Source organism: Stegostoma tigrinum, chromosome 14 (assembly GCF_030684315.1).
Source record: "Stegostoma tigrinum isolate sSteTig4 chromosome 14, sSteTig4.hap1, whole genome shotgun sequence".
Taxonomy (NCBI): Eukaryota; Metazoa; Chordata; class Chondrichthyes; order Orectolobiformes; family Stegostomatidae; genus Stegostoma; species Stegostoma tigrinum.
Window position 1 is genome coordinate 42,157,508 of NC_081367.1, and position 23,734 is coordinate 42,181,241.

At 40.2% G+C, this 23,734-nt stretch overlaps 2 protein-coding genes and 1 long non-coding RNA gene across 8 annotated transcripts in view; 1 reads left to right on the forward strand and 2 right to left on the reverse strand.

Annotated features, from left to right (window-relative positions):
* tmem44 (transmembrane protein 44) overlaps positions 1–6,152 on the reverse strand; it is a 51,920-nt gene extending 45,768 nt beyond the window's left edge. For 3 of the 4 annotated variants that reach the window (XM_059651101.1, XM_048542895.2, XM_048542894.2), the window contains exon 1: positions 5,232–6,151. In XM_059651101.1, the coding sequence (XP_059507084.1) occupies positions 5,232–5,419 (188 nt within the window). In that variant the 5' untranslated portion in view covers positions 5,420–6,151. Of the gene's footprint in view, positions 1–5,231 lie in introns of all 4 variants that reach the window. The other variant, XM_048542896.2, reaches the window with a different exon arrangement.
* The window catches only part of LOC132210538 (uncharacterized), a 61,153-nt gene extending 54,278 nt beyond the window's left edge, over positions 1–6,875 (forward strand). The window contains exons 2-3 of one of the 2 annotated variants that reach the window (XR_009446665.1): positions 891–1,005; positions 6,075–6,875. This is a non-coding gene — a long non-coding RNA (uncharacterized LOC132210538). Of the gene's footprint in view, positions 1–890; positions 1,006–4,805; positions 4,930–6,074 lie in introns of those variants that run through there. The other variant, XR_009446666.1, reaches the window with a different exon arrangement.
* Positions 6,876–11,354: 4,479 nt separating this feature from the next.
* Positions 11,355–23,734, reverse strand: part of lsg1 (large 60S subunit nuclear export GTPase 1) — a 44,794-nt gene continuing 32,414 nt past the window's right edge. For both annotated transcript variants that reach the window (XM_048542892.2, XM_048542889.2), the window contains 7 exons: positions 22,426–22,863; positions 21,208–21,309; positions 20,338–20,481; positions 17,011–17,134; positions 15,772–15,851; positions 12,025–12,201; positions 11,355–11,669 (listed from right to left, as the gene is read on the reverse strand). In XM_048542892.2, the coding sequence (XP_048398849.1) occupies positions 11,490–11,669; positions 12,025–12,201; positions 15,772–15,851; positions 17,011–17,134; positions 20,338–20,481; positions 21,208–21,309; positions 22,426–22,863 (1,245 nt within the window). In that variant the 3' untranslated portion in view covers positions 11,355–11,489. The remainder of the gene's footprint in view (positions 11,670–12,024; positions 12,202–15,771; positions 15,852–17,010; positions 17,135–20,337; positions 20,482–21,207; positions 21,310–22,425; positions 22,864–23,734) is intronic.

Consider the following 23,734-nt stretch of genomic DNA (forward strand, 5'->3'; position numbering starts at 1 on the left):
ATGTCCTTCATGGGCCTCCTGCACTGCCACAATGATGCCACCCGAAGGTTGCAGGAACAGCAACTCATATTCCGCCTGGGAACCCTGCAGCCATATGGTATCAATGTGGACTTCACCAGTTTCAAAATCTCCCCTTCCCCTACTGCATCCCTAAACCAGCCCAGTTCGTCCCCTCCCCCCACTGCACCACACAACCAGCCCAGCTCTTCCCCCCCACCCACTGCATCCCAAAACCAGTCCAACCTGTCTCTGCCTCCCTAACCTGTTCTTCCTCTCACCCATCCCTTCCTCCCACCCCAAGCCGCACCCCCAGCTACCTATAACCTCATCCCACCTCCTTGACCTGTCCGTCTTCCCTGGACTGACCTATCCCCTCCCTACCTGCCCACCTACACTCTCTCCACCTATCTTCTTTACTCTCCATCTTCAGTCCGCCTCCCCCTCTCTCCCTATTTATTCCAGTTCCCTCTCCCCATCCCCCTCTCTGATGAAGGGTCTAGGCCCGAAACGTCAGCTTTTGTGCTCCTGAGATGCTGCTTGGCCTGCTGTGTTCATCCAGCCTCACATTTTATTATCTTGGAATTCTCCAGCATCTGCAGTTCCCATTATCTCTTGCCCTGGATGGTGTCAAGTTTCTTGACTATTGTTAGAGCTGCACTCATCCAGGCAATTAGGGAGTATTCCATTACACTCTGATTTGTGCTTTGTAGATAGTGGACAGGCCTTTGGGAATCAGAAGGGAAGTTACACATTGTTGTATCCTCTCTGACCTTCTCCTGTAACCACAGTACTCGGACGGCATGAGGGTTAGCTTCCCTCTTGTTGAAATGGTCGGTGCCTCACACTTGTGTGGTGGAAATGTTACTCACCATTTGTTATCCCAAATCCAGGTATTGACCAGGTCTCACTGTATTTGGACATGGACTGCCTTACAGAAATCAAAAAATGGTGCTGAACATTGCTGATGACTGCACAAACATCCCCATTTCTGAATTTATAATGGAGGTAAGGTCATTAATGAAACTGCAGCTGAAGATGATTGGGCCCAGGACTGAGGAACTCCTGCAGGGATGACCTTAAGCTGAGGTGATTGACCTCCAACAACCCAACCATCTTCCTATGTGCCAGTATGGCTCTAGCCAGTTTTACTGAAGCGCTTTGATGCCACGGTTGGTCCAATTTAGCCTTAATGTCACTCTCACCTCACCTCTGGAATTCAGCCCTTTTATCCATGTTTGAACCAAGGCTGTAATGAGGTCAGGGGCTGAGAGGCCCTGGTGGAACCCAAACTAGGCATCACCGCACAGGTTATTACTGAACACTTGCTTCTTGACACTTGCTAATCACAACTTCCATCACTTCAGTGATGGTCGAGAGCAGACTCATGGTACAGGTTAGATTTGTCTTGCTTTATGTACAGGACATACTTGAGCAATTTTCCACAGTATCAGGTAGATGCTAATGTTGTAAGTGTGCAGGAACAGCTTGGCTAGGGGTGCAGTAGATTCCAAAACATGTGCTTTCAGAATTATTGCTGGAATGTAGACAGGGCCAAAAGCTTTTACAGTATCCAGTTCCTCCAACCATTTCTTGATATCACATGGAGTGAACCAAATTGGCTGAATAGTGGTATCTGTGATTTTGGGGATCTCTTGAAGACTGAGATGGATTACCCACACAAGGCTTTGGAGAGACAATGCCTAGACTATGGCATAGAGTTTTTGTACCTTATCAGAGAGGCAAGTGCTTGTATTTGAAATTTAACTGGCACCTTCTCATAAGCTGGCAAAAATTATATACCTGAAATAATGGAAGTTTGCTGTGTTATTGTGATCTCCATGATGTCCAAGTAGTCAGTGGAGGGTGCAAGTGAGATGGCTCTCTGCTAATAAGTCTGATTTAAGGCAAAGTTGCATTATTGTTTAAGTGATATATGCTGTAAATAAAGTATAACAATCATGCATACACCCCCTACATTACATTTCTGTAACTTAGTGAATGTTTTCACATTGATTATTTGGACCTCTTGACCAACCAGAACATTTGATCAACCGGCACACTCCTGGTCCAACAGGTGTTGTTTAATAAAATTTTGCTACAATTTAAGAAAGGCTAATTTGGCTGGTTCCAAGAATAACTAAGCTGTCATACGATGAAAGGCTGAGTAGTTTTCATTGGAGTTTAGGGAGATGAGATGTGATTTTACTGAAACATATTTCTAAGGGGCATCTCAGGATAGATGTTCCCTTCATTGTGGAAATCCGAAACAGGGCAGGGGGAAAGGAGTAGAGTTTCAGTATAAGAAGCTGCCCATTAAGCTGGAGGGGAAAAGGAATTTCTTCCCTTAGAATTATTAATCTTTGCAATTCTGCACTCCAATAAACTGTGTGGCTGCATCATTGAATATATTCAAAGCCAAATCAGATGAGGAATTTGAGAGTTAGGGGACAAGCAGGTAAGTTGAGATGAAACTCAGATTAGCTGTGACCTTATTGAATAGTGAAGCAGACGTAAGGGACTAAATAGCTTACACCTGCTCCTTTTCTTACATTCTCATGTAGATTGATACCTTAGCAAAAAGGACTCTCTTTGATAATGCAGCTTTTCTTTAGTATTACAGCGATTTTATGGATGTCGATATGCAAAATTAGTAATATGAAATATAGATAGAAAATGACAATTTGTGTCCTTTGTTAAATTACCAGCAAATGTTATTAAAGTACGATTTAGCCACAACTTGAAGTATTAATAGAGATTTTGATTCATGCTGTTTTTGCAAGAGCTTCACTTGTTGGTTTACAAAATTCAGAGATAAAGTCTGAACTGTTAGAATAAGAAGTGAGTCATAAATGCACTATTTGCTCAGAATGGTCAACAAGAGCTTTACAATCAATAGTTTGTTTTTACAGTACGGTCACAGGAAATGTAGACATCTACAGACAATGAACCTTACAGAACAGCACATGAATAAAATGGCCAGAAATCTGTTTTCGTTCATGTTTTAGTGAAAACAAAATCCAATAGATACCAGGAGATCCATTTGCTCTACTAATAGTTCCATGTGCCCTTTTATTGCTTGAACATATCCAAGGGCCTTCAGTTCCAGCGATCTGAGAGATGCACCCAATGAGAGCGTGACTCCACGAAACAGTGTGACATTATTAGAGACTCTCATAGATGACAAAAGGAGGCATTGAGAAACATTCATTCGAGAGGGCACTGAGGAAAATTCTCACGTTCCATTTGCGTGGCAATGCATGATAAATACAAAAATACTAACTCGGAGCCCATTAAGTTATTCGGTGCCTCGAGACTGAAGTGTCATTCCGATTACACCACCTCCCACTTAACCCCGATAACATTTCATTTCCCCAATACCAAGAATCCTGATGAAATCATTCCTAAGAATCTGACTTAAAGATAGGTAAAAGACTGCTTTCTGCCTCCTTTCGAGGAAGAGATGTCCAAAGGCTCAACTCAGAAATTAAAATTCTTACCCCTGTCTTAAAACTCCGTTTTAAACAGCAAATATCTAGTTCTAGAATCTCTCACAATATGAAACGTTATTTTGCACATTCTCACTGTGAAGACCCCTCAGGATCTTGCTTATGTTTCAATCAAATCGCCTCTTACATTTAACTCCAGTTTAATGTTTTATCGAAGACCTGTAGCTCGGGTTGCAGTTGGAGTTGTTGATTGGTTAGCCGAGTTGATTGGTTTTCGGGCAAAGTCACCTTGAAGGTCAACGAAACGTTGGTAAGAAAACCAATCAGCTCGGTGAACCAACCAACAACTCCAATTACAAGCTTATCCTGTCCAACCAAACAACAACTCAACAATTCCAGGTATGAGTCTGATGAGCGTCCTGAATTTTTTTTTTGTTCATTTACCGTACGTGGGCCTCATTAGCTGGAAAAAGGTGGTGATAAGCTGCCTTCTTTAATCACTGCCATCCATTTGGTGTAGGTAGAGCCACAATAATTCCAATATGTTTACATCCTTCTCTAAACAAGGAAAACAATGCTGTACATAGTACGCTAGATGCAGTCTCATCACTGCCCTACATAACTGAAGCACAATCACCCTTACTTTGGTACTTATTCCACTACAAATACTATCATAATCTAAAGCATTAAACTTCTTAATCACCTGCTGTACCTACTTGGTAATCTTTTGCGATTCACACAGTAGCACAGTTAGATCCCTCTGTATCTCAGAGTATCGCAAACTCTCACCATTTGAGGAAAAATGTTATCTTTTCTAAAAAAAAGGACGACTTCAGTATTTTTCCCATATTATTGCTCAGTTGCCAGGTCTTCACACGCTCACATACCCATATATATATATTCCTTTGTTTTACGACCATTATGATCCCTTCACAATTTACTTTCCTGCTTATCTTGCCGCATCAGCAAATTTATCAGCCATGCCTTCACCCAAGTAACATACAACTATTATAATGAGTCGAGTCTCCAACATTGATATCTGTGCACACCTAACTCAATACATATTGTCAGTTTTTCCGATGATTTCATCAGGATACAGGGACCTGTCAATCAGGTCTAACAATTCCCTCACTACCACTTCCTTGGAGTTTTTAAATTTTCTTGAGTTTCTCCCTTCCATTTCCGGACTTATTCCTGGGAACGTCGTCGGATTTAGCGGCACCTCCCCAGTAACTGAACTGTCAGCCTAGATTATGTTTAAATCCACAATCTTTCAAGAAAGATCTCTTTATTTGAAATAAAGTGCAAATGTATAGTAGGTAAAGCTCTCCGATTGATACAGGATCTCAAACTTTACAGACCATGCCATGAACTTACAACGTACAGACCTGCAACTGATCATTTCGCCTTATGTTCGTAACGAGAGAACTCAACAAAAAGCTGCCTGAACTCAATACTGATACAGAAGCCCCTGCCCCTGCCCCTGCCCCCGCCCCCACCCCCACCCCCACCCCCACCCCCACCCCCACCCCGCTTTCACAGCTTCGTATCCATTTCATTTTAAAAGGCTCGGAAATTTATGCCATTCTGATCTGGCTGGTGTTCAAACAAAAATAAACCCTTCCGCCTATTATACTGAAGGCTTTTTCCAGTGTGGATAATTCAGCTCCCCTTCTGCAGCCAGAGATTGGAGGAAGGGGAAAGTGGCAATATTCCAGAAAACTCTCCTTCTCTATTGGCGGAGGTGGGTTCCCAATAGAGAAATAAAATATTGGTTATACTTACATAATGTGAGCGATTGCCCAAAATAACATCGATAAAACCCAGAGCGCGAAGGAAATGCAAACTTTCTCCTGGATGAAACAGCTGATCCAATAATTCCAATTCCATAAAGAAGATGAAGCAGTCGGAATGCCATCAGCCGGAGTTACTCCCTGCAGGCGACTCTGATTGTCGTCGACTGCAGGACTCATCGTGACTTCTTACTTTGCTTAGAAATTCATTGGCACCAACAAGACGAATGTTCTTACTCGCTTAATTCTCAAAATAAAATCTACCTCTAAGCATCGGCCCTTGCTGGTCAGTGTGAAAGATACAAATAGCCTAATTTGGTTATAAATGGGCTCCGAATAGGCACCCGGAGAGTTTGACTCGCAGCTCTCGCTCGGCAGATGGGGGAATCACCAGTTTCAGTCTCCGTCTCTTCCTGCTTTCAGGACATGTGACGACTCCAGCTCTTGAGTTATAATACGTTCAGGCAAAGAATGGGCGCAGTCTCAGCACAACTTTTCCACTACAAACCTTGGCAATTTAAACACGGAACTATTGTAATTCTGTCCAAAAATAAAAACATACCGACAGGAATATATTAACCCAAAACATCGTTGCCCTTTTCACTCTGGGCGAGCTTATTTTTTAAAAAACACTGCAAGTTCCGTACGTGAAATCAAAGCTCTTAAAGGTGCAGTGCCTTCCCAGCACAGGATCTTTGAAAATCTTCCACGTTTTAAAGCATTTTTAATCAACCCGTTCAAATGTGTTATTGCACACTTACGGAAAAAAAACATCAATTACTCAATTTTTAAAATGTCTTCAAGTGTTTATCTAATTCCTTTTTGCTTTTCCAAGCGGATTGTCGCAGTTTTACCTCTTCCTTTCCTAAGTAATGGCCACACAGATTGCAATGCTCTTGGAGACGCTATAGTTACCTACTCTGAGAAGGCGTGCCCAGCTTCCGATGTGTCACACGAGCCACTCCTCATGGTCAGAAACCAGAAGCTAATTTAAAGCAACTCCGGAGCATGTGCAGCACGGAAAAGTGGAGCATTTTGGAGTTTTTACATGGCACAGAAATGAGAAACGATGGTTCTTAACTAGTGTCATTTCGTTCGAAAACCTAAAGAATTAAACTTTAAATATTTATGTTCTTTGTAGTTTATGCCTACATAATATTTAATTCTTGATGCAGTAAAAAATCTGTTTGGATCTTAAGATCCTAGTTGATGAAAATACCAGATAATTCAGAATGAAATCTGGCTGTATGTTTTATTTTAGCAATGTGATTATGATAGTTGTCACTTAAAACAGTAACATGTCTTTTCAACAAAATAACAAAAATTATTACACGTGAAAGGGGGGGGGGGAAGAAAGAACCACACACAATAACTGGTTGAAATAGATTTATTACACCTGTCAAAAATAAGGATTAAACCTTTCTACCTCAATAATTGAAGGGGTTATGAGTTTAATAACACAAATAAAGATACCTAAGATGCACTTTTTATATTCAGGTTAACTTCTGACATTAATCCCTTGTGATTATACTAAATGAATATTTTGACTAGCCCACCCATAAGTATTGATTACTAATAATGGATTTTTAAATATTAGTAAATTTTCTCTGGAAAAAAAACTAAGTGGCAGAGAAATTTGGACAGATCTACTTAATTTGTCCATGATTGTTTTCTTTCAGATCTGTAGCTTGTGGTTTTATTTGTTTAATTTTCTGTATTAGTTTGATAAAACTTTAAATAAAATGTTAAAACTATACAAGCAAAATAGTCATTCCAAACACAATTGCAACAGTAAACATGGTCACCCAGGAGGAGAACTCTAAAGGGAGTAACTGAAAAGTAACTGAACTAATCAACATTATACACAGCCAGCAAGGCATGTCTGATTTAATTAAGAACACAAACAAAATAAACACAGTCTGCAGAGCTAAATCAGGTTTCTGCTACAAGAACTGGTATTAGGTGATCATTGCATGCCCCACCTAACCAATTAAAACCTAACAACATACTGCCTGAATAAGGAGAATTCACGGTGAGTGTGCTCTGATGAAGGTGACGTACCTGCCTTAAATGTCACTCTTTTCGAATTTGTTCTGATAACTTCATAGATTTGTGAACCTTCTCCAGGTAGGAGTATGTTTGGACTAGTTTTGTTTGTAAGCCTCCAGGGTTTGGCCACAATGTTAAGTTGGTTCTTTATAGCAACTTTACAGATACTCAAACTACATTAAAGTGGTGGAGTGGCAGGATTACCTTTCAAAGTTCCTTGTTCAATTTGCATGCTGTATTTGTATTTTTCCCCTGTAGATGTCTCCTTCCATGCTAATTAGTTAAGTTAAAACCTGGAGACAAATTTAATACAGCTCACTTATTTCTCAGATAAGTTCTTAAACTCCTCTTCAACAGCCTTGTTAGACAGTCTAAACCAATGGGGACTTCTTTTCTTCTGCCTTAATCTGAAGACGGAACTGCCCCGTTGATAATACATGTCTTTTTTGCTGGAAGGAACTCTCACATTGATGTTCCAAATGGCTTTGACATTCTAGAATAACTTATTTTGTATCTGTCTCACAGGACACCCTGTGCAACAGTCAAACTGTGTTGCTTAGGCAGTGAACTAACCACCTCAAGGTGTGCAAAAGCTCCATTTAGATGCATGCAAACCAAACCGTCTAGTACTGCTCACAGAACTAAAACACAACAAATTGGGCCCTTTGTTTCCAAACCAGCACTACTGGAATTACAAATCAAATTGATAGAACCACAAAGCTAGCTACTTTAGAACCCAAGTTTCCAAACAAAGGAAATCAATAACCTTCACAACTGAGGCACAAACAGATTGTTTACAACCACAAGCTAAGCTTCTAACCACATCATGGTCATCAAGACTGTCAATTTCCATCATTATAAACATCGGTTGCGCCCACCCCAGCTTCAGCTCATTTCTTGAAATTCTTAAGGTTTCTACCTCTAACTATTCAAATGCACTCCACATTCCACCCTCCCTAAAGTGGAGGTCATTGAAACCTTTGCTGCATGAACCCTTACACTAAATTTCTTTGCACACTAGCTCAAACTGGCTCCCAGTGAAGCAATATGTACATTTTAAAAATGTCACCTTCATTTTAAAGTTCCTTTGTGATCTCACTACCTCCATAAACAACCACCACACTACATCCTCATATTCCAATAATCTCTTTCTGCATTACAACCTCGAGATATTATTGCTCCTCCAGTATCTGCCTTCAACTACAGGGTGTTCCCATGTCTACATATGCCAACACATTTAAAGCTTTGGACTTTTCCTCTTTCTACCATTAAGATACTTCCCAAAATCTATCTTCTTGACTAACCATTTGAAGAGTACGTTGTGGGGCTGGGCATCAAGAGCTGCTTCATGACGCCCGAGAAACATTTGGGATTGTTTCATATTAAAGACATTATGTAAATACAAGTCGCTCTTGCGAGTTCCCCTCAAAAAATACACTCATGATCCTTTGTACCTTTAGAAAGCCACTCTTATTTGCATTCTGCCTTTCCTCTCAAGTATCACTGGATCATTTGTCACTTCCTGAATCCACATCCACCTTTCCTGCAATTCTAATTTTGAATCCATCCGATCAGGTTCTGACTCACCACAGTATTAAAAAAGCCATCAAAATTCCAAACATCATTTCTCACTGTGAACATGATAGGTTAAACCCTTCTCAACCCCTCTACCCATCACTTAAACAATCACTCCACACTGCTGTCTACTGCAAGCTGTACTAGAGCAACACTGCAATGTTCACTAATTGGCACCTTCCCAAATAACACATTATTTAACATAGGCATTAGTTGCACAAGAACATAATCACTTGCAGACACCTTTCCAAACCACAGACCATTCTGAATTAGAAAGGTATCACCTTTCCTTCACTGCTGCTCGGTCAGTTGCTGGGAACTACCTTACACTAACTCTACCGTGGATGTATCTACACATGAACTGCAGGTGATCAAGGTGGTTCCCAACCATTTCCTCGTTTGCTTCATCAGCAATGCTCACATCCCATGAACAAGGAAAACAAAATATTAAATAATTTCAGAATTACTGCACAACTAATTTACTTGCAGCTTATTCACTTCCTAGTATGTTTGGTATTATGGTATTAAACAGAATCACTCATAATACACCATTTCTGTGTAACACCAATGCCCTTAAATCTCCTCCCACCCCGAAATATCATTTGTACACAAACTTTGTTTAGTTTTAGGTGTGTCAAATTACAATCATCTTCACAAAGCATTATCAACATCAATGTAATAATAAAATGTGAGGCTGGATGAACACAGCAGGCCAAGCAGCATCTCAGGAGCACAAAAGCTGACGTTTCGGGCCTAGACCCTTCATCAGAGAGGGGGATGGGGGGAGGGAACTGGAATAAATAGGGAGAGAGGGGGAGGCGGACCGAAGATGGAGAGTAAAGAAGATAGGTGGAGAGGGTGTAGGTGGGGAGGTAGGGAGGGGATAGGTCAGTCCAGGGAAGACGGACAGGTCAAGGAGGTGGGATGAGGTTAGTAGGTAGCTGGGGGTGCGGCTTGGGGTGGGAGGAAGGGATGGGTGAGAGGAAGAACCGGTTAGGGAGGCAGAGACAGGTTGGACTGGTTTTGGGATGCAGTGGGTGGGGGGGAAGAGCTGGGCTGGTTGTGTGGTGCAGTGGGGGGAGGGGATGAACTGGGCTGGTTTAGGGATGCAGTGGGGGAAGGGGAGATTTTGAAACTGGTGAAGTCCACATTGATACCATATGGCTGCAGGGTTCCCAGGCGGAATATGAGTTGCTGTTCCTGCAACCTTCGGGTGGCATCATTGTGGCAGTGCAGGAGGCCCATGATGGACATGTCATCAAGAGAATGGGAGGGGGAGTGGAAATGGTTTGCGACTGGGAGGTGCAGTTGTTTGTTGCGAACTGAGCGGAGGTGTTCTGCAAAGCGGTCCCCAAGCCTCCGCTTGGTTTCCCCAATGTAGAGGAAGCCGCACCGGGTACAGTGGATGCAGTATACCACATTGGCAGATGTGCAGGTGAACCTCTGCTTAATGTGGAATGTCATCTTGGGGCCTGGGATGGGTGTGAGGGAGGAGGTGTGGGGACAAGTGTAGCATTTCCTGCGGTTGCAGGGGAAGGTGCCGGGTGTGGTGGGGTTGGAGGGCAGTGTGGAGTGAACAAGGGAGTCACGGAGAGAGTGGTCTCTCCGGAAAGCAGAGAGGAGCTCGAACAGTTCATCCACTTCACCAACACCTTCCACCACAACCTTCAGTTCACCTGGGCCATCTCCAGCACATCCCTCACCTTCCTGGACCTCTCAGTCTCCATCTCAGGCAACCAGCTTGTAACTGATGTCCATTTCAAGCCCACCGACTCCCACAGCTACCTAGAATACACCTCCTCCCACCCACCCTCCTGCAAAAATTCCATCCCCTATTCCCAATTCCTCCGCCTCCGCCGCATCTGCTCCCACGATAAGACATTCCACTCCCGCACATCCCAGATGTCCAAGTTCTTTAAGGACCGCAACTTTCCCCCCACGGTGATTGAGAACGCCCTTGACCGCGTCTCCCGCATCTCCCACGACACATCCCTCACACCCCGCCCCCGCCACAACCGCCCCAAGAGGATCCCCCTCGTTCTCACACACCACCCTACCAACCTCCGGATACAACGCATTATCCTCCTTATCTCATCAACATCAATGTTGATTCTTAGAAGAGAACATTTCCAAAAATTTTCTTCAATTCCCCTTAGGAAATCTGTTCTTTCACACATCCTTCTAAAAAATTGGTAAAGACATAACTAGCAACTTTTCTTCAACAAGAATTAACAACATGCAAATATCAGCTAAATCGGACATTCAACATCACAACCTTCAGTTATGGTGCGCCACTCCACTAGTCTAGCAAAACCAGTTTAAAAGCTGGTGAAACTCCATTCCAGTGGTAATCTCAACATGTGGAAAATTTTAATTCAGAACATTTTTACAAGTGCAGCCATTTTTGGGGAAAAATGATCATTTCAAACACAGTCCAAACAAACATAATTGTCTATTCCCAATTAGCAAATGAATGCCAAGTGATACTATATTATGTACATATTTTATTTTTTCACTGCAGAATTCAACAATGGAATCGCACATCTCTTCAGAAAAAGGTTAAAAATTTATACTGTAAATTCCAAGTGAATTACACTAAATTACTCCTAAGAATAACAAGTGAAATTCATCCATCCAAGTGTTTATAAGTTCTCCGTAATTTTTCTTTCTTGTGTCTGTTGCCATGCTTTTTCCATGGTTTTCCTGCCACATTTTCCATGCTGGCTCCAGTCATCGATGTTGAGCTAATGCCATGTTTTAATCCCATTGCTGTTTGAATTCCTTTTGTCAAAGCACGTATATTCTCCTTTCACAAAATATAAAATACATTAGTCAATTTCAAATATTTTGTAAATCTGTTACTAAAACTGGATCAATTTCCAGAATAAAGCTCCAACACACAGAACAGTGAAGAATAACATTATAAAACAACAAAGTTTCGGGATTAATGGGATGAACAGGCTTTTCCACCAAACCCTGATCCCTCAAAACTACACACACAATCTTTTGTATAAATTTAAAAGGAACACGTGAAGCATTTACTTCATAATCTTACAATTATTACTTGCATTCTAGTTTTGACCCATATTAAGCTTTCGTCCCTGGAAATCCATTCTGCATGAATAACACTACTTTGCATCCTACTTTTTGAGCTTCCTTACCTGATGGAAGAAGCTTTTGTCCACATCATTCTCAATTCTTTTCAAATTACACTGCTTCCTTTTGAGTTTTGTACCATTCTCATGACATACAACACCACATTTGTCAAATTTAGCATGCTGGAATTGGAAATGAGCAGGATCAATGCCAGGTGGAGATTGGCAGTACAACAGCTTGCCCTAAATTTAGAAGCAGAAAACATACATCAGAACAATATCTATTCATATCTGTTTATTCATTTTAGTCATACAGCACAGAAATGGCCCTTCGACATAACTATCACTAAAGGTGTGCTAATCCCAATCTCCTGCACTTGTCCATATCCTCTACTGTCAGACAGAAATGGCTGCTTAGGCAACAAAAGCAAATACACCACACTAAACCATTTCGGGTTGATCACTCTTGGGATCACATGTGAGACGTGGAAACCAATTTTCTTTCAATTACTATTTGCCAATTCCCAACTCTGGGTAATAGACAATAGATAATAGACAATAGGTGCTGGAGTAGGCCATTCGGCCCTTCGAGCCAGCACCACCATTCATTATGATCGTGGCTGATCATCCACAATCAATATCCTGTTCCTGCCTTATCCCCAAAACACTGGATTCCACTATCTATCTCTTTCTTGAAAGTATCCAGAGAGTTGGCCTCCACTGCCTTCCGGGGCAGAGCATTCCAGATATCCACCACTCTCTGGGTGAAGAAGTTTTTCCTCAACTCTGTTCTAAATGGCCTACCCCTTATTTTTAAACTGTCCCCTCTGGTTCTGGACTCACCCATCAGCGGAAACATGCTTCCTGCCTCCAGAGTGTCCAATCCTTTAATTATCTAATACGGCTCAATCAGATCCCCTCTCATCCTCCTAAACTCAAGTGTATACAAGCCCAGTTGCTCCAATCTATCAACATATGATAGTCCTGCCATTGCGGGAATTGACCTTGTGAACCTACGCTGCACTCCCTCCTTCCTCAAATGTGGAGACCAAAACTGCACACAATACTCCAGGTGCAGTCTCACCAGGGCCCTGTACAGCTGCAGAAGGACCTCTTTGCTCCTAAACTCAGCTCCTCTTGTTATGAAGGCCAGCATGCTATTAGCTTTCTTCACTGCCTGCTGTACCTGCATGCTTGCTTTCATTGACTGATGTACAAGAACACCTAGATCTCGTTGTGCTTCCCCTTTACCTAACCTGACTCCATTGAGATAGTAATCTGCCTTCCTGTTCTTGCCAAAGTGTATAACTGCACATTTATCCACATTAAACTGCATCTGCCATGCATCCGTCCACTCATCTAGCCTGTCCAAGTCACCCTGTACTCTAACATCCTCCTCACATTTCACACTACCACCCAACTTTGTGTCATCAGCAAATTTGCTAATATTACTTTTAATGCCTTCGTCTATATCATTAATATATATCATAAACAGCTGTGGTCCCAGCACCGAACCTTGTGGTACCCCACTGGTCACTGCCTGCCATTCCGAAAGGGACCTGTTTATCACTACTCTTTGCTTCCTGTCAACCAGCCAATTTTCAAGCCAACTCAGCAGTTTGCCCCCAATACCACGTGCCCTAATTTTGTTCACCAATCTCCTATGCGGGACTTTATCAAAGGCTTTCTGAAAGTCCAGGTACACTACATCCATTGGTTCTCCCTTATCCATCTTCATAGATACATCCTCAAAAATTTCCAGAAGATTAGTCAAGCACGATTTCCCCTTCGCAAATCCATGCTGACTCTGACCTATTCTGTTACTGCTATCCAAATGAGTCGTAATTTCATCTTTTATAAGTGACTGCAGCATCTTTCCCACCACTGAGATCAGGCTAACCAGTCTATAATTCCCTGTTTTCTCTCCTTCTCCTTTCCCAAGAAGTGGGACAACATTTGCCACCCTCCAATCCGCAGGAACTGATCCTGAATCTATAGAACCTTGGAAAATAATTACCAATGCGTCCACAATTTCTAGAGCCACCTCAAGTACCCTGGGATGCAGACCATCAGGTCCTGGGGACTTATCAGTCTTCAGCCCTAACAGTCTATCCAACACCATTTGCTGCCTAATATAAATACCCTTCACTTTGTCCATCACTCTAGGTCCTTCAGCCACTATTGCATCTGGGAGATGTCTTCCCTAGTGAAGACAGATCCAAAGTGCCTATTCAACTCTTCTGCCATTTCCTTGCTCCCCATAATAAATTCATCCGTTTCTGACTTCAAGGGCCCAATTTTAGTCTTAACCATTTTTTTTCTTTTCACATACCTAAAAAAGCTTTTACTATCCTCCTTTATATTTTTGGCCAGTTTTCCTTCATAGCTCATTTTTTGTCTGTGTATTGCCTTTTCAGTTATCCGCTGTTGCTCTTTAAAAGCTTCCTAGTCCTTCGGCTTCCCACTCATCTTTGCTATGTTATTACTTCTCTTTTATCTTTATACAGTCCTTAACTTCCCTCGTCAGCCACGGCTACCCCTACCTCCCCTTAGGATCTTTCTTCCTCTTTGGTATGAAGTGATCCTGCACCGGGAATTGACCTCGTGAACCTACGCTGCACTCCCTCAATAGCAAGAATGTCCTTCCTCAAATTTGGAGACCAAAACTGCACACAGTACTCCAGGTGCGGTCTCACCAGGGCCATGTACAGCTGCAGAAGGACCTCTTTGCTCCTATACTCAATTCCTCTTGTTATGAAAGGTAGTTTTTGCTTTAAAGATTTCATTTCAACATCCAGGGTTAACAGGACAAATACTATACAGCCAAACTTTGGAATAAAACTGCATGAAGAAAAATTCCCATCACAAACATACGACAGCAAAACATTAGTCATGCGCTATTCAGTAGATTTCAACTCAATGTGGACAATTATACTTTGCTTCAGACAGAAAAAAAAAAATCAGGAAACAAGTCCCAAACATTGTGTAAGATTTTCTCTCATCTCAGCTCTGACAAAAACAACTTATGATTTAAGATAATGAAATGTGAGGCTGGATGAACACAGCAGGCCCTACAGCATCTCAGGAGCACAAAAGCTGACGTTTCGGGCCTAGACCCTTCATCAGAGAGGGGGATGGGGTGGGCGTTCTGGAATAAATAGGGAGAGAGGGGGAGGTGGACCGAAGATGGAGAGAAAAGATAGGTGGAGAGGAGAGTATAGGTGGGGAGGTTTTTACACTATCATAGCTCCCCTCTAGTTTCTCTTGGCAAATTGTCCCTCCAACCTCAAAGATCTATATAAAAATGAACCCCTGGGTTTCACAATACCTGCAACATTTTAAAATTATGCATTTAACAAATGTTGCACTGCTAATTTTTCACTAAAACAAACAGCATTTCACACTTGTCTCTTAACTATTGACCAGGTCTCCCTATTTCATCAGTTTTATACCTTCCGAAGTCTGTTGCTGTCTTCCTCAATGTTTACAACATTTTCAAGCTTTGCATCACCTGTAACCTTTCAAATGATCCTCAGTGCACCCAATCCACATCATTAATACACATCAAAAATAGTGGTCTCAAAATTGGTTCCTCAAGGACACTGTTGTATGTTTCCCCCAGGCACCCTGTTCATCTCTACCTTCTGCACTTAAAACAAGTCAGTTTCTCCATTCAAAAAGAGCATGCCCAGTCTATTGGTTCACCCAAATAATTTCTTTTACATTCATGAAAACAAAACAGGGTTCATTTGCAAGCAATTATGCAACCAGTGCAAGAACTACAAACACTGTACAGTCAAACAATTTACTTACTGTAACATAATCTTTCAAAATATATCGAGCTGCTCTAGGTTGATCTGGTTGCCCATGGGAAGTCATAAAACCTCTCATATCTGCAAGATAGCAAAACATTGGTGACTTAGATGACTGAATTCATTATTGGACTTAGAGCATTAAGAATGAGATGTTCTTGAAGAAAGAAATTACATTTGTCCAGCCAAGTTATGCAACTGAAAAAAAATACAAACATGATTGTAGAATACAGCATTTAATAAAAGTTTGAGCACAATATTTTTGGCCAAGAGATTCATTTTTTCACCCTTCAAGTAGAACAATAGTGAGAAAATAAATGGCACAGGAAATCAGTATACAAAACCACCATCCAAAAAACAGGAGGCTGTGTGTTTTAGGACAATCCCAACCACAACACATTCTCCTCTCGCTCAATGGAGTACTGGAACCGTTAGGCCACTGATAAAATTGTAAAACAGCAACTTTGGCCTGCTTATGTTTTAGAGCAGTACTTGGGTACAGTCTACAGATGAATTCAAATAAAAATGGCTAATATGTTGAATACTGGAAATGATGAACCACACTAATATTTTGGGGACAGGGTTTAATTAGATTGGTTCATTTCCATTTTCCTCAGTAAGGAACATTTAGGCAAACAGTGAAGGGAGGAAATAACAGACTGATGTCAAGAATGAGAATGCAGACCCTTATAACAGAATACTGTGGGTAAGAAGCCAAAATGAGAAATTTTAATTTTGTCCATAAATGTGATTCTGATTACCGTATAGCTCACTACTTAAATTTCCCCCCTTGACCTCCTGGCACTGTTCTAATCATATATATGTGCACAAAGTCATGGTATTCATTGTCCCTCTTAACAAAATCCTGTTCACATCGAATGGGAGGAGAGAGGAAGGAGAAACATATTCCTCAAAAGCAAGGGAAATGTAATGACATGAAACAAAACACTGATGTAATTAGCTTTACTCTTGCATCTTTTCTGATGGCCTATTGCAGATTAGGCTGTAGATTACCCCTCACTGCCCTCAAACTCAGTGGAGATATGGTTAGAAAAAGAATCACATTGACAAAACACAAAGCAATGCAGGTACTTCAAAACTCCAGGAAAATCTTTTTTGATTGTTATTTCTCCATTAAGATCACACTATTAATTGTCCTATGAAGCCAGACAATAACAAGTGAGTGAACGTTGTCCAATTTAAATATGATATGAAGAATAGATATATTTATTAGACTTACACCCATAGGCAGTTAATAATTCCTCAGAAGTAGGTTGTCTGTTTGGGTCTTCATCTTCTCTGGGATGGATAATATTAATTCCATATGTAGCTTCCAAAATATGCCTGGGGATATGCTGGCAGACATAGTTCAGTCAAGAAATTCAAACAAAGTGACCTTTAAAAATTCATGCTGATAGCTGCAACCCACAACTGCATCACATGTATTACATAGCATTGAATTTTAAAAAGAGAACTCAGTATTGAAGAAACTAAGCAGGTCTGGCAGCACAGATGGAGAGAGAGAACTTTAAGTCCAACATGACTCTTCCTCAAAACTAAAGAGGTGGAAAAGTAACAGGTTTTTACTGGACGAAAAGGCAGGGAAGCTCAAGAGAAGGAAAGAACACGGAAAGGTTAAAGGTAAGGGAGATTAGATAGAGTTCAGAGGTCACAGGTACTATAGAACAAAAGGCAAAGAGAGAGTGGTATTGATTGGAGAAAAAGTTGATACAGTCCAGAAAATTCCAAAAGTACCCCAAATGGAAAATAAGGGCCTGTTCCTCAGGCTTGTGTTGGCTGTCACTGAAAAACTGAAGCAGACCTTGGACAATATGTCAGCAAGTTTCATGTATTAAAAGAGAAAGCAACTGCAGGGTCAAGGTCATGCTTGCAAACCGAGCATAGGCTTCCACAAGCCTTATCTCGTCTGCGAGATAATGGGAACTGCAGATGCTGGAGAATCCGAGATAACAAAGTGTGGAGCTGGATGAACACAGCAGGCCAAGCAGCATCTAAGGAGCACAAAGGGTCTAGGCCTGAAACATCAGCTTTTGCGGTCCTAAGATGGGCCCTTGGGCCTGCTGTGATCATCCAGCTCCACACTTTGTTATCCCTTATCTGGTCTGCATTTGGTTTCTCTAGCATAGAGGGACCTTGCCTACATCTGAGTAAATCCATTATGTTCTATTTACATAATCACACCAGAAATTGAGGGTTTTAGTAACATAGTACACAATTATTTTATTGTAAAATTATAATAATAGAAACTCATACTTGTACCTCAAATGAAGAATATAGCAACTAAAGGTGGTGATCATGTATTGGCAACACCAACAATTGGTTTGTTTGATCAACAGGAAAAAGGAAAAATGTTGATTTCAGTTTGCTGAGAATCTTCGATACTGCAAGTACTTCACTGTTGGTTGAACTTTTTTTTCCCCCAGAAGTGTTAATATTATTTTGCTTCTTCAAAAAATTTGGAGTGATACATCAATGTGACACCAACAATATGATTCGGTGGGTCTAGAGTTGATGTTGCAAAGGTTTATGGTGATTGTGCTAGTTGGTTGGGGATGGGGAGGTGGTGATGGTGGGGTCGGGAGAAGAAGAGAGGTGAGAATAGGAGAAGGCAGAAGTTGGGAAGGCAAATGCATGTTAAATAAATTTTTTTAAAAATGAAACATTTAAAAAAACACTACATTTAAATTTTCTCATGATATTTCACAGCTCAAACACATTATGGCCACTAAAATTAGTCAAACAAATTAGCCGGAGTGGTGCAAAATTGTATACATCAGATCTCCTGCCATCAATGCACAGAGCCTTAAACAGAATGACTCAATTCCATTTTTTTCCACCGCTGTATTCCATTTCAATAAATGGGCAACATAGTGTCAGAATGTATAGAAATTTTACTGCCTTATTAAGTACTGAAAAAGCCCAGCCTATCCTGGTGCTCAGATTTAAGAAATTACCAACACTGGGCTTCTAAATATACAAAATATACTATTTAGGATAACCAGAACATGGGCAACACCGGTGCCCATCGCCTAAGCAGTAGGCTGATCACATCTCAGCTTCAAATCCACTTTCCTGACCATTCTCCATAACGCTTCAAACCATTACTAATTAAAAGTCTATCTCCTCCTTCAATTTACTCAATGTTCTGGCATCAGCTGGAGGTTGGGAATTCCACAGATTGACAAACTTTTGAGAGAAGTAATGTCTCCTCATGTGTTTTAAATCTTCTGCTCCTCATCCTGAACTCGGAGATTTCATTCGAGATTGCCCGACAAGAGGAAACATCTTCTCTACGTCTACTTTGTTAATCAGCTTCAGCATCTTTAGCATCAATTAGGTCTCCTCTCATTCTTCTATATCCAGAATACAAGCCTATATAGCTCAATCTCCCTTCATTAGGCAAACCCCTCATATTTGGAATGAATCTAATACACCTCTTCAGAATTACCTCCAATGTAATTACGTCCATCCTCAGGTAAGCGGACCAAAACTGCATACAATACTTACCAGGTGCATCACTAATGTCTTGTATAGTTGCAACAACTTTTATACTCTATTACTTGGGCAATAAATTCCAAATTTGTATTAGCCTTCCCTATTATCTGTTGTACTTGCATATTAGTTTCCTTAGGTTTGGGAGTTGTCATTTAGATAAAATGCTTTGGCCTTGCAAATGGATTTTACAACGGCTAGATCAAACTCGAAATATTTTTAAGGTTGGGACAGCTAATAGGATTTTGGAACTGTTGCTAGAGTCCAGAATCTTCTGCAGTTGGTGCCTAAGTTAAGGTCAAAAAAAGGGAAAACACATGCCGGAGCTCACTAGATCTTTGAGAGTATTTTTTTCAAGACTCACTGGTGACCACAAAATGCAGGCCAAATAATGAGAAGAAAGGTAGGAAATGCAAATAGATTTGACAGTCTGAAACCCTTATTCAAAAGGTTGTAAAATTTTCAATTTACAAAACCTAATTTAATTAGGCAAAGCCAAAAACAATTCTGGAAAAAAAAACAATTTTGCATACGTAGCATTATGTATCTGTTAAAATAAAAAGGTATAAATATGTGGGAATTGAGTTCTGAATAAAAATGTGTTTTGGGAGAGGAGGAGGAGGAGGAAGAAACTACTGAAATTCCTATTGGCTCAATGGGCCCAAATTTTAAAAAAGCTTAAGATACTTCCTAAAAGCGATATAGCCAAAATCTAAGGGACAGTATTATGGGAATTCTGGATAGTATATCTCAAGTACAAAACTTTTAATTTAAAAACAACTACAAGCTCGACAAGTTTCTAATAATATGTACATCAATTCCTTCAGTTCAATGCGTTTTCCAGAAATGCTTAAAAATGATTTATCATAATTTGTTGGCCATGAGGTTGGAGTTGCATTTTTTACTAAAGAAAGCTTTCCTCCTGATGAAATTCTTCAAGTGTACTGATCTCTTCAATAAGAAATAATGTTGCCAAAAGACAGAAGATTGTTAATTAACATTAATACCATGTAAATTCATCCAATTAAGACATTTAATTTTTGAGAAAGGATATTAAAGAAACAGGTGGCACGTGGTCTCTCATCTGGTCTATGGGTAAAATTCCACTACAGACCATTTCCGCTTTGGAGGAGACAAAAGACGGCATCACTAGGCCTGGACAGTCACACAAGCATAAACCTGGCTCCACATACAATGTCTAAAAGAAAACCCAGGATTACAAATTAGCAGAAGTTATTTTTAGATTGGATTCAATATTTTACCCAAATGATGACACATTAACTGCTCGTACTAAGCCAGAAATCATTAAGTTTCAAAATATGCTTATTAAAAATATTAATCACCAAAAGTTGAAAAATGTTCAAACAAACTCAATTCCTAAAGTAATCGAAATGTGAAACACTGCACTTCATCTTTGGACTGTCCCTCTGCAGTTTAAACCAATGGATGAAAGCCATGCTGCACCCATCCCGTAAATGCAAAACTATTCAGTGAATTAAGCAGGTATGAATTCAATTCTTTGAGGATACAAGTCCATTCTTCAGATATTTTCATAATTAACCTGTTCAGAAATGTTATTTTGTATCTCTAAAGCAGGTGGGATGAAAGTTCCAGTGCACCACAAAAGCCCTATTTAAATACATTGTTCATAACGTTAAATAAGTTAGCAGACATGCATAGCAGCAAATCTAACAAACTAAAATGTCATAACGCTACAATCAGTCTTTTTCAAAAGGTCATCCTGGTTAATGCAGATGCTGCTTTTCTCTACAGTTAACCTGCAACCTAACTGATCTATAAGTGTTTGATATTGACATGGGAAAACGGAGAAAAAGCATTCCATTTCAAATCATCTCGACCACTCAAATCATTTTAACAAACAAATTTAAGATTAAAAAATTCAGAACTAAAGACATCAAAATACCTGAAAGTGTTTTGTATGGCCTGGAGTTGCAGATACAGAAACTTTCTTATTTTGAAGAATAGTATTGATTGTTGAACTTTTGCCTACATTTGGATATCCTACCTATCAAATGAAATAAAACCATGATTACCAACCATATAGACAAAGCAACAATCGCAGCTTTATCTATTTATACATTCCCAGTTTATACCATCGTGCTTCCATTTTGGTGATGCATGAAGTGGCTGGCACATTGAATTTATAAATTCAGTGTGCACTGGTTCCCAGAAATAAGTGTTCAAATAATAACAGGTAATATTCAAGAATGCACACAGGTATTGAGGTAGGTCCATATAAAACAAAAACCAAATGCACCAAGTGTTAATACCGCCTGTCAAAGATTGGCTTTGACTAAGAACGGTAAATCAGTGTACAATGATACACTGTTTTAAATTTCCACTGAAAAAACGTATAAGATGTTATGTATTTGGAGCTTAACCTTTACAAATTCCGACTAATAAAATCAGAATGGAGTGTTTGACCAAAATCAGTTTTATTCACAAAAGCATATCAGTAATGTAATATTTTCATGTCTTGGAACATATGCTATGTGAAATTAATTCATACAAGTGAATCAACACTACTTGCTTTTTACATTATCCTATTCCCCAATTTCACATTGAGTGTCATATGTATTCTAAATAAATGGAAACTTTGCAAGGAAGCTAACTATAGATCTTTTTAAAATCCAAAATTCGCTCTCCAACATATTTTCCAGCTTTCATAAGCCAAACGCTCTGATCACCTCATGGTTGTATTTGATTACAAAAAGCTTGTTTTGCCCACCCTACTTTCCCCACCAACTGGAGCATATGCAGCTTCTTTCATTTTTGTTTCTACTGCTTCATTGCTTCTGTCTTTGATATGGAAGTCCTATACCATTTTTCTACAAGCAACCAAAGCAAGAAGTCAAAGCAACAAAAAATAAAACTAGAACAAAGACAACAGTGGGAAAATGGGAATGGAGGAATAAATACACAAATAATACTTCGAAGAAAAAATTAAAATGATATAAAGAAAAGAAACAAAAACATGAAACTGAACATGAATCAAAGAGAATGTAGGCTAGATAGACTAAATTCTTTTTTGTTGTCATATTATCCCTGTTTCAAAGCAATAAACAGGCAAAAACATAACAAAGGGGACAAAAAAAACAAAGTCACTTAAATATTCACTCACTAAGCCCACTGTTACTTCATCATCTTTCACACGTTGTCCTTTGTGCAAAGTTCTAAAAATCTTCAATAGTTCATTTCTCTGCACCAGATGGCTCGAGTTACTGATGGATTTTTTGATAAACTCTGTTGTACTGGAGCTTGAGCTACTTAAAGGCCCATCATTTTCCTTGTAGCAGTTTTCACAGTGGCCAGCAGAGGCAGGATTTATGTTAATATGACCAGTCGTGTTCTCAATGTCAGAGTGCGTAATATTTTTCTTCTCATCTCCTGAACAAGTTTGCCAAGAGTCATCATCTTCACAATCATCTTCACAATCTTCATACTCACTAGAGTCACTGTCATTTGCATCATACGTAGGCCTCAAGCCATCTCGAGCATCAAACTGAGTACCTGATCCTCTTTCACTCACTTCACTTCTTTCTGTCTCTTGATCTTCTCCCTAAACAATGAAAATTAGAAGTACTGAAGCTGGAATATGACATTTGCGGTAGTTGTGCAAAACTAAAAAGGACCGAGGACAATAACTTTTAGTCCAACGAAAGCACGGGAAAAAGTGAGGTGGCACCCTGCCTAATAGGAGCCCAAGTTAAGACAAATATTCATGTTTTAACAGGGTATTAAATATAGTTTCAGTATTATATAGCAACATTCAAATCATTATGAAGCAGCTAGCACTGTGGCATCCTTTAGAGCTGTAGTGCAATCAAATATTAATAAGTGAATTCCAGGCTAAATCAAATCAAGAATCAACAGGAAAACATTTAGTTTTACCAAAACAATAAATTTTAACACTCAAAACAGATAGAAAAGTTATGATGTATCTTTTTATGCTTATTAATTCTGATTTCCCTTCCCATGTTCTTGCCTGTTTTTTCAGAGCAGCCTGTATCTTCCCCAATTTAGGTTCAGTATTAAAGTGCTGAATATATGCAATTTTCCTGCTGTAGGAGCCACCATGCTCCCATCATCATTGAAGATGTGCAGCCATTGCCCAACAAGCAACGTTTCATGAAGGCTCAGGGGCTGAGGTAGAAGGTCCATGGGTTCTAAGTTACCACTGGAGGACCTGACAGAAGAGGGAAGATATTGTCCTGTACCCACAGGAGCAAATACACACAGTTACAGCTGATGTGGAAGATGATTGTCCACAAGTGAAAACAAACCAGGTTCTCTTACCTCAGCAGCAACGCAGCAATGTAATTATTTGACACAGTAATCACGGTTACAGCCTCTCACAACATCACGCTTACTGAATGGCACCGCTAGCAGTGGCAACCTCACCAAATTTCACCCACAATCTAACTTTTCAC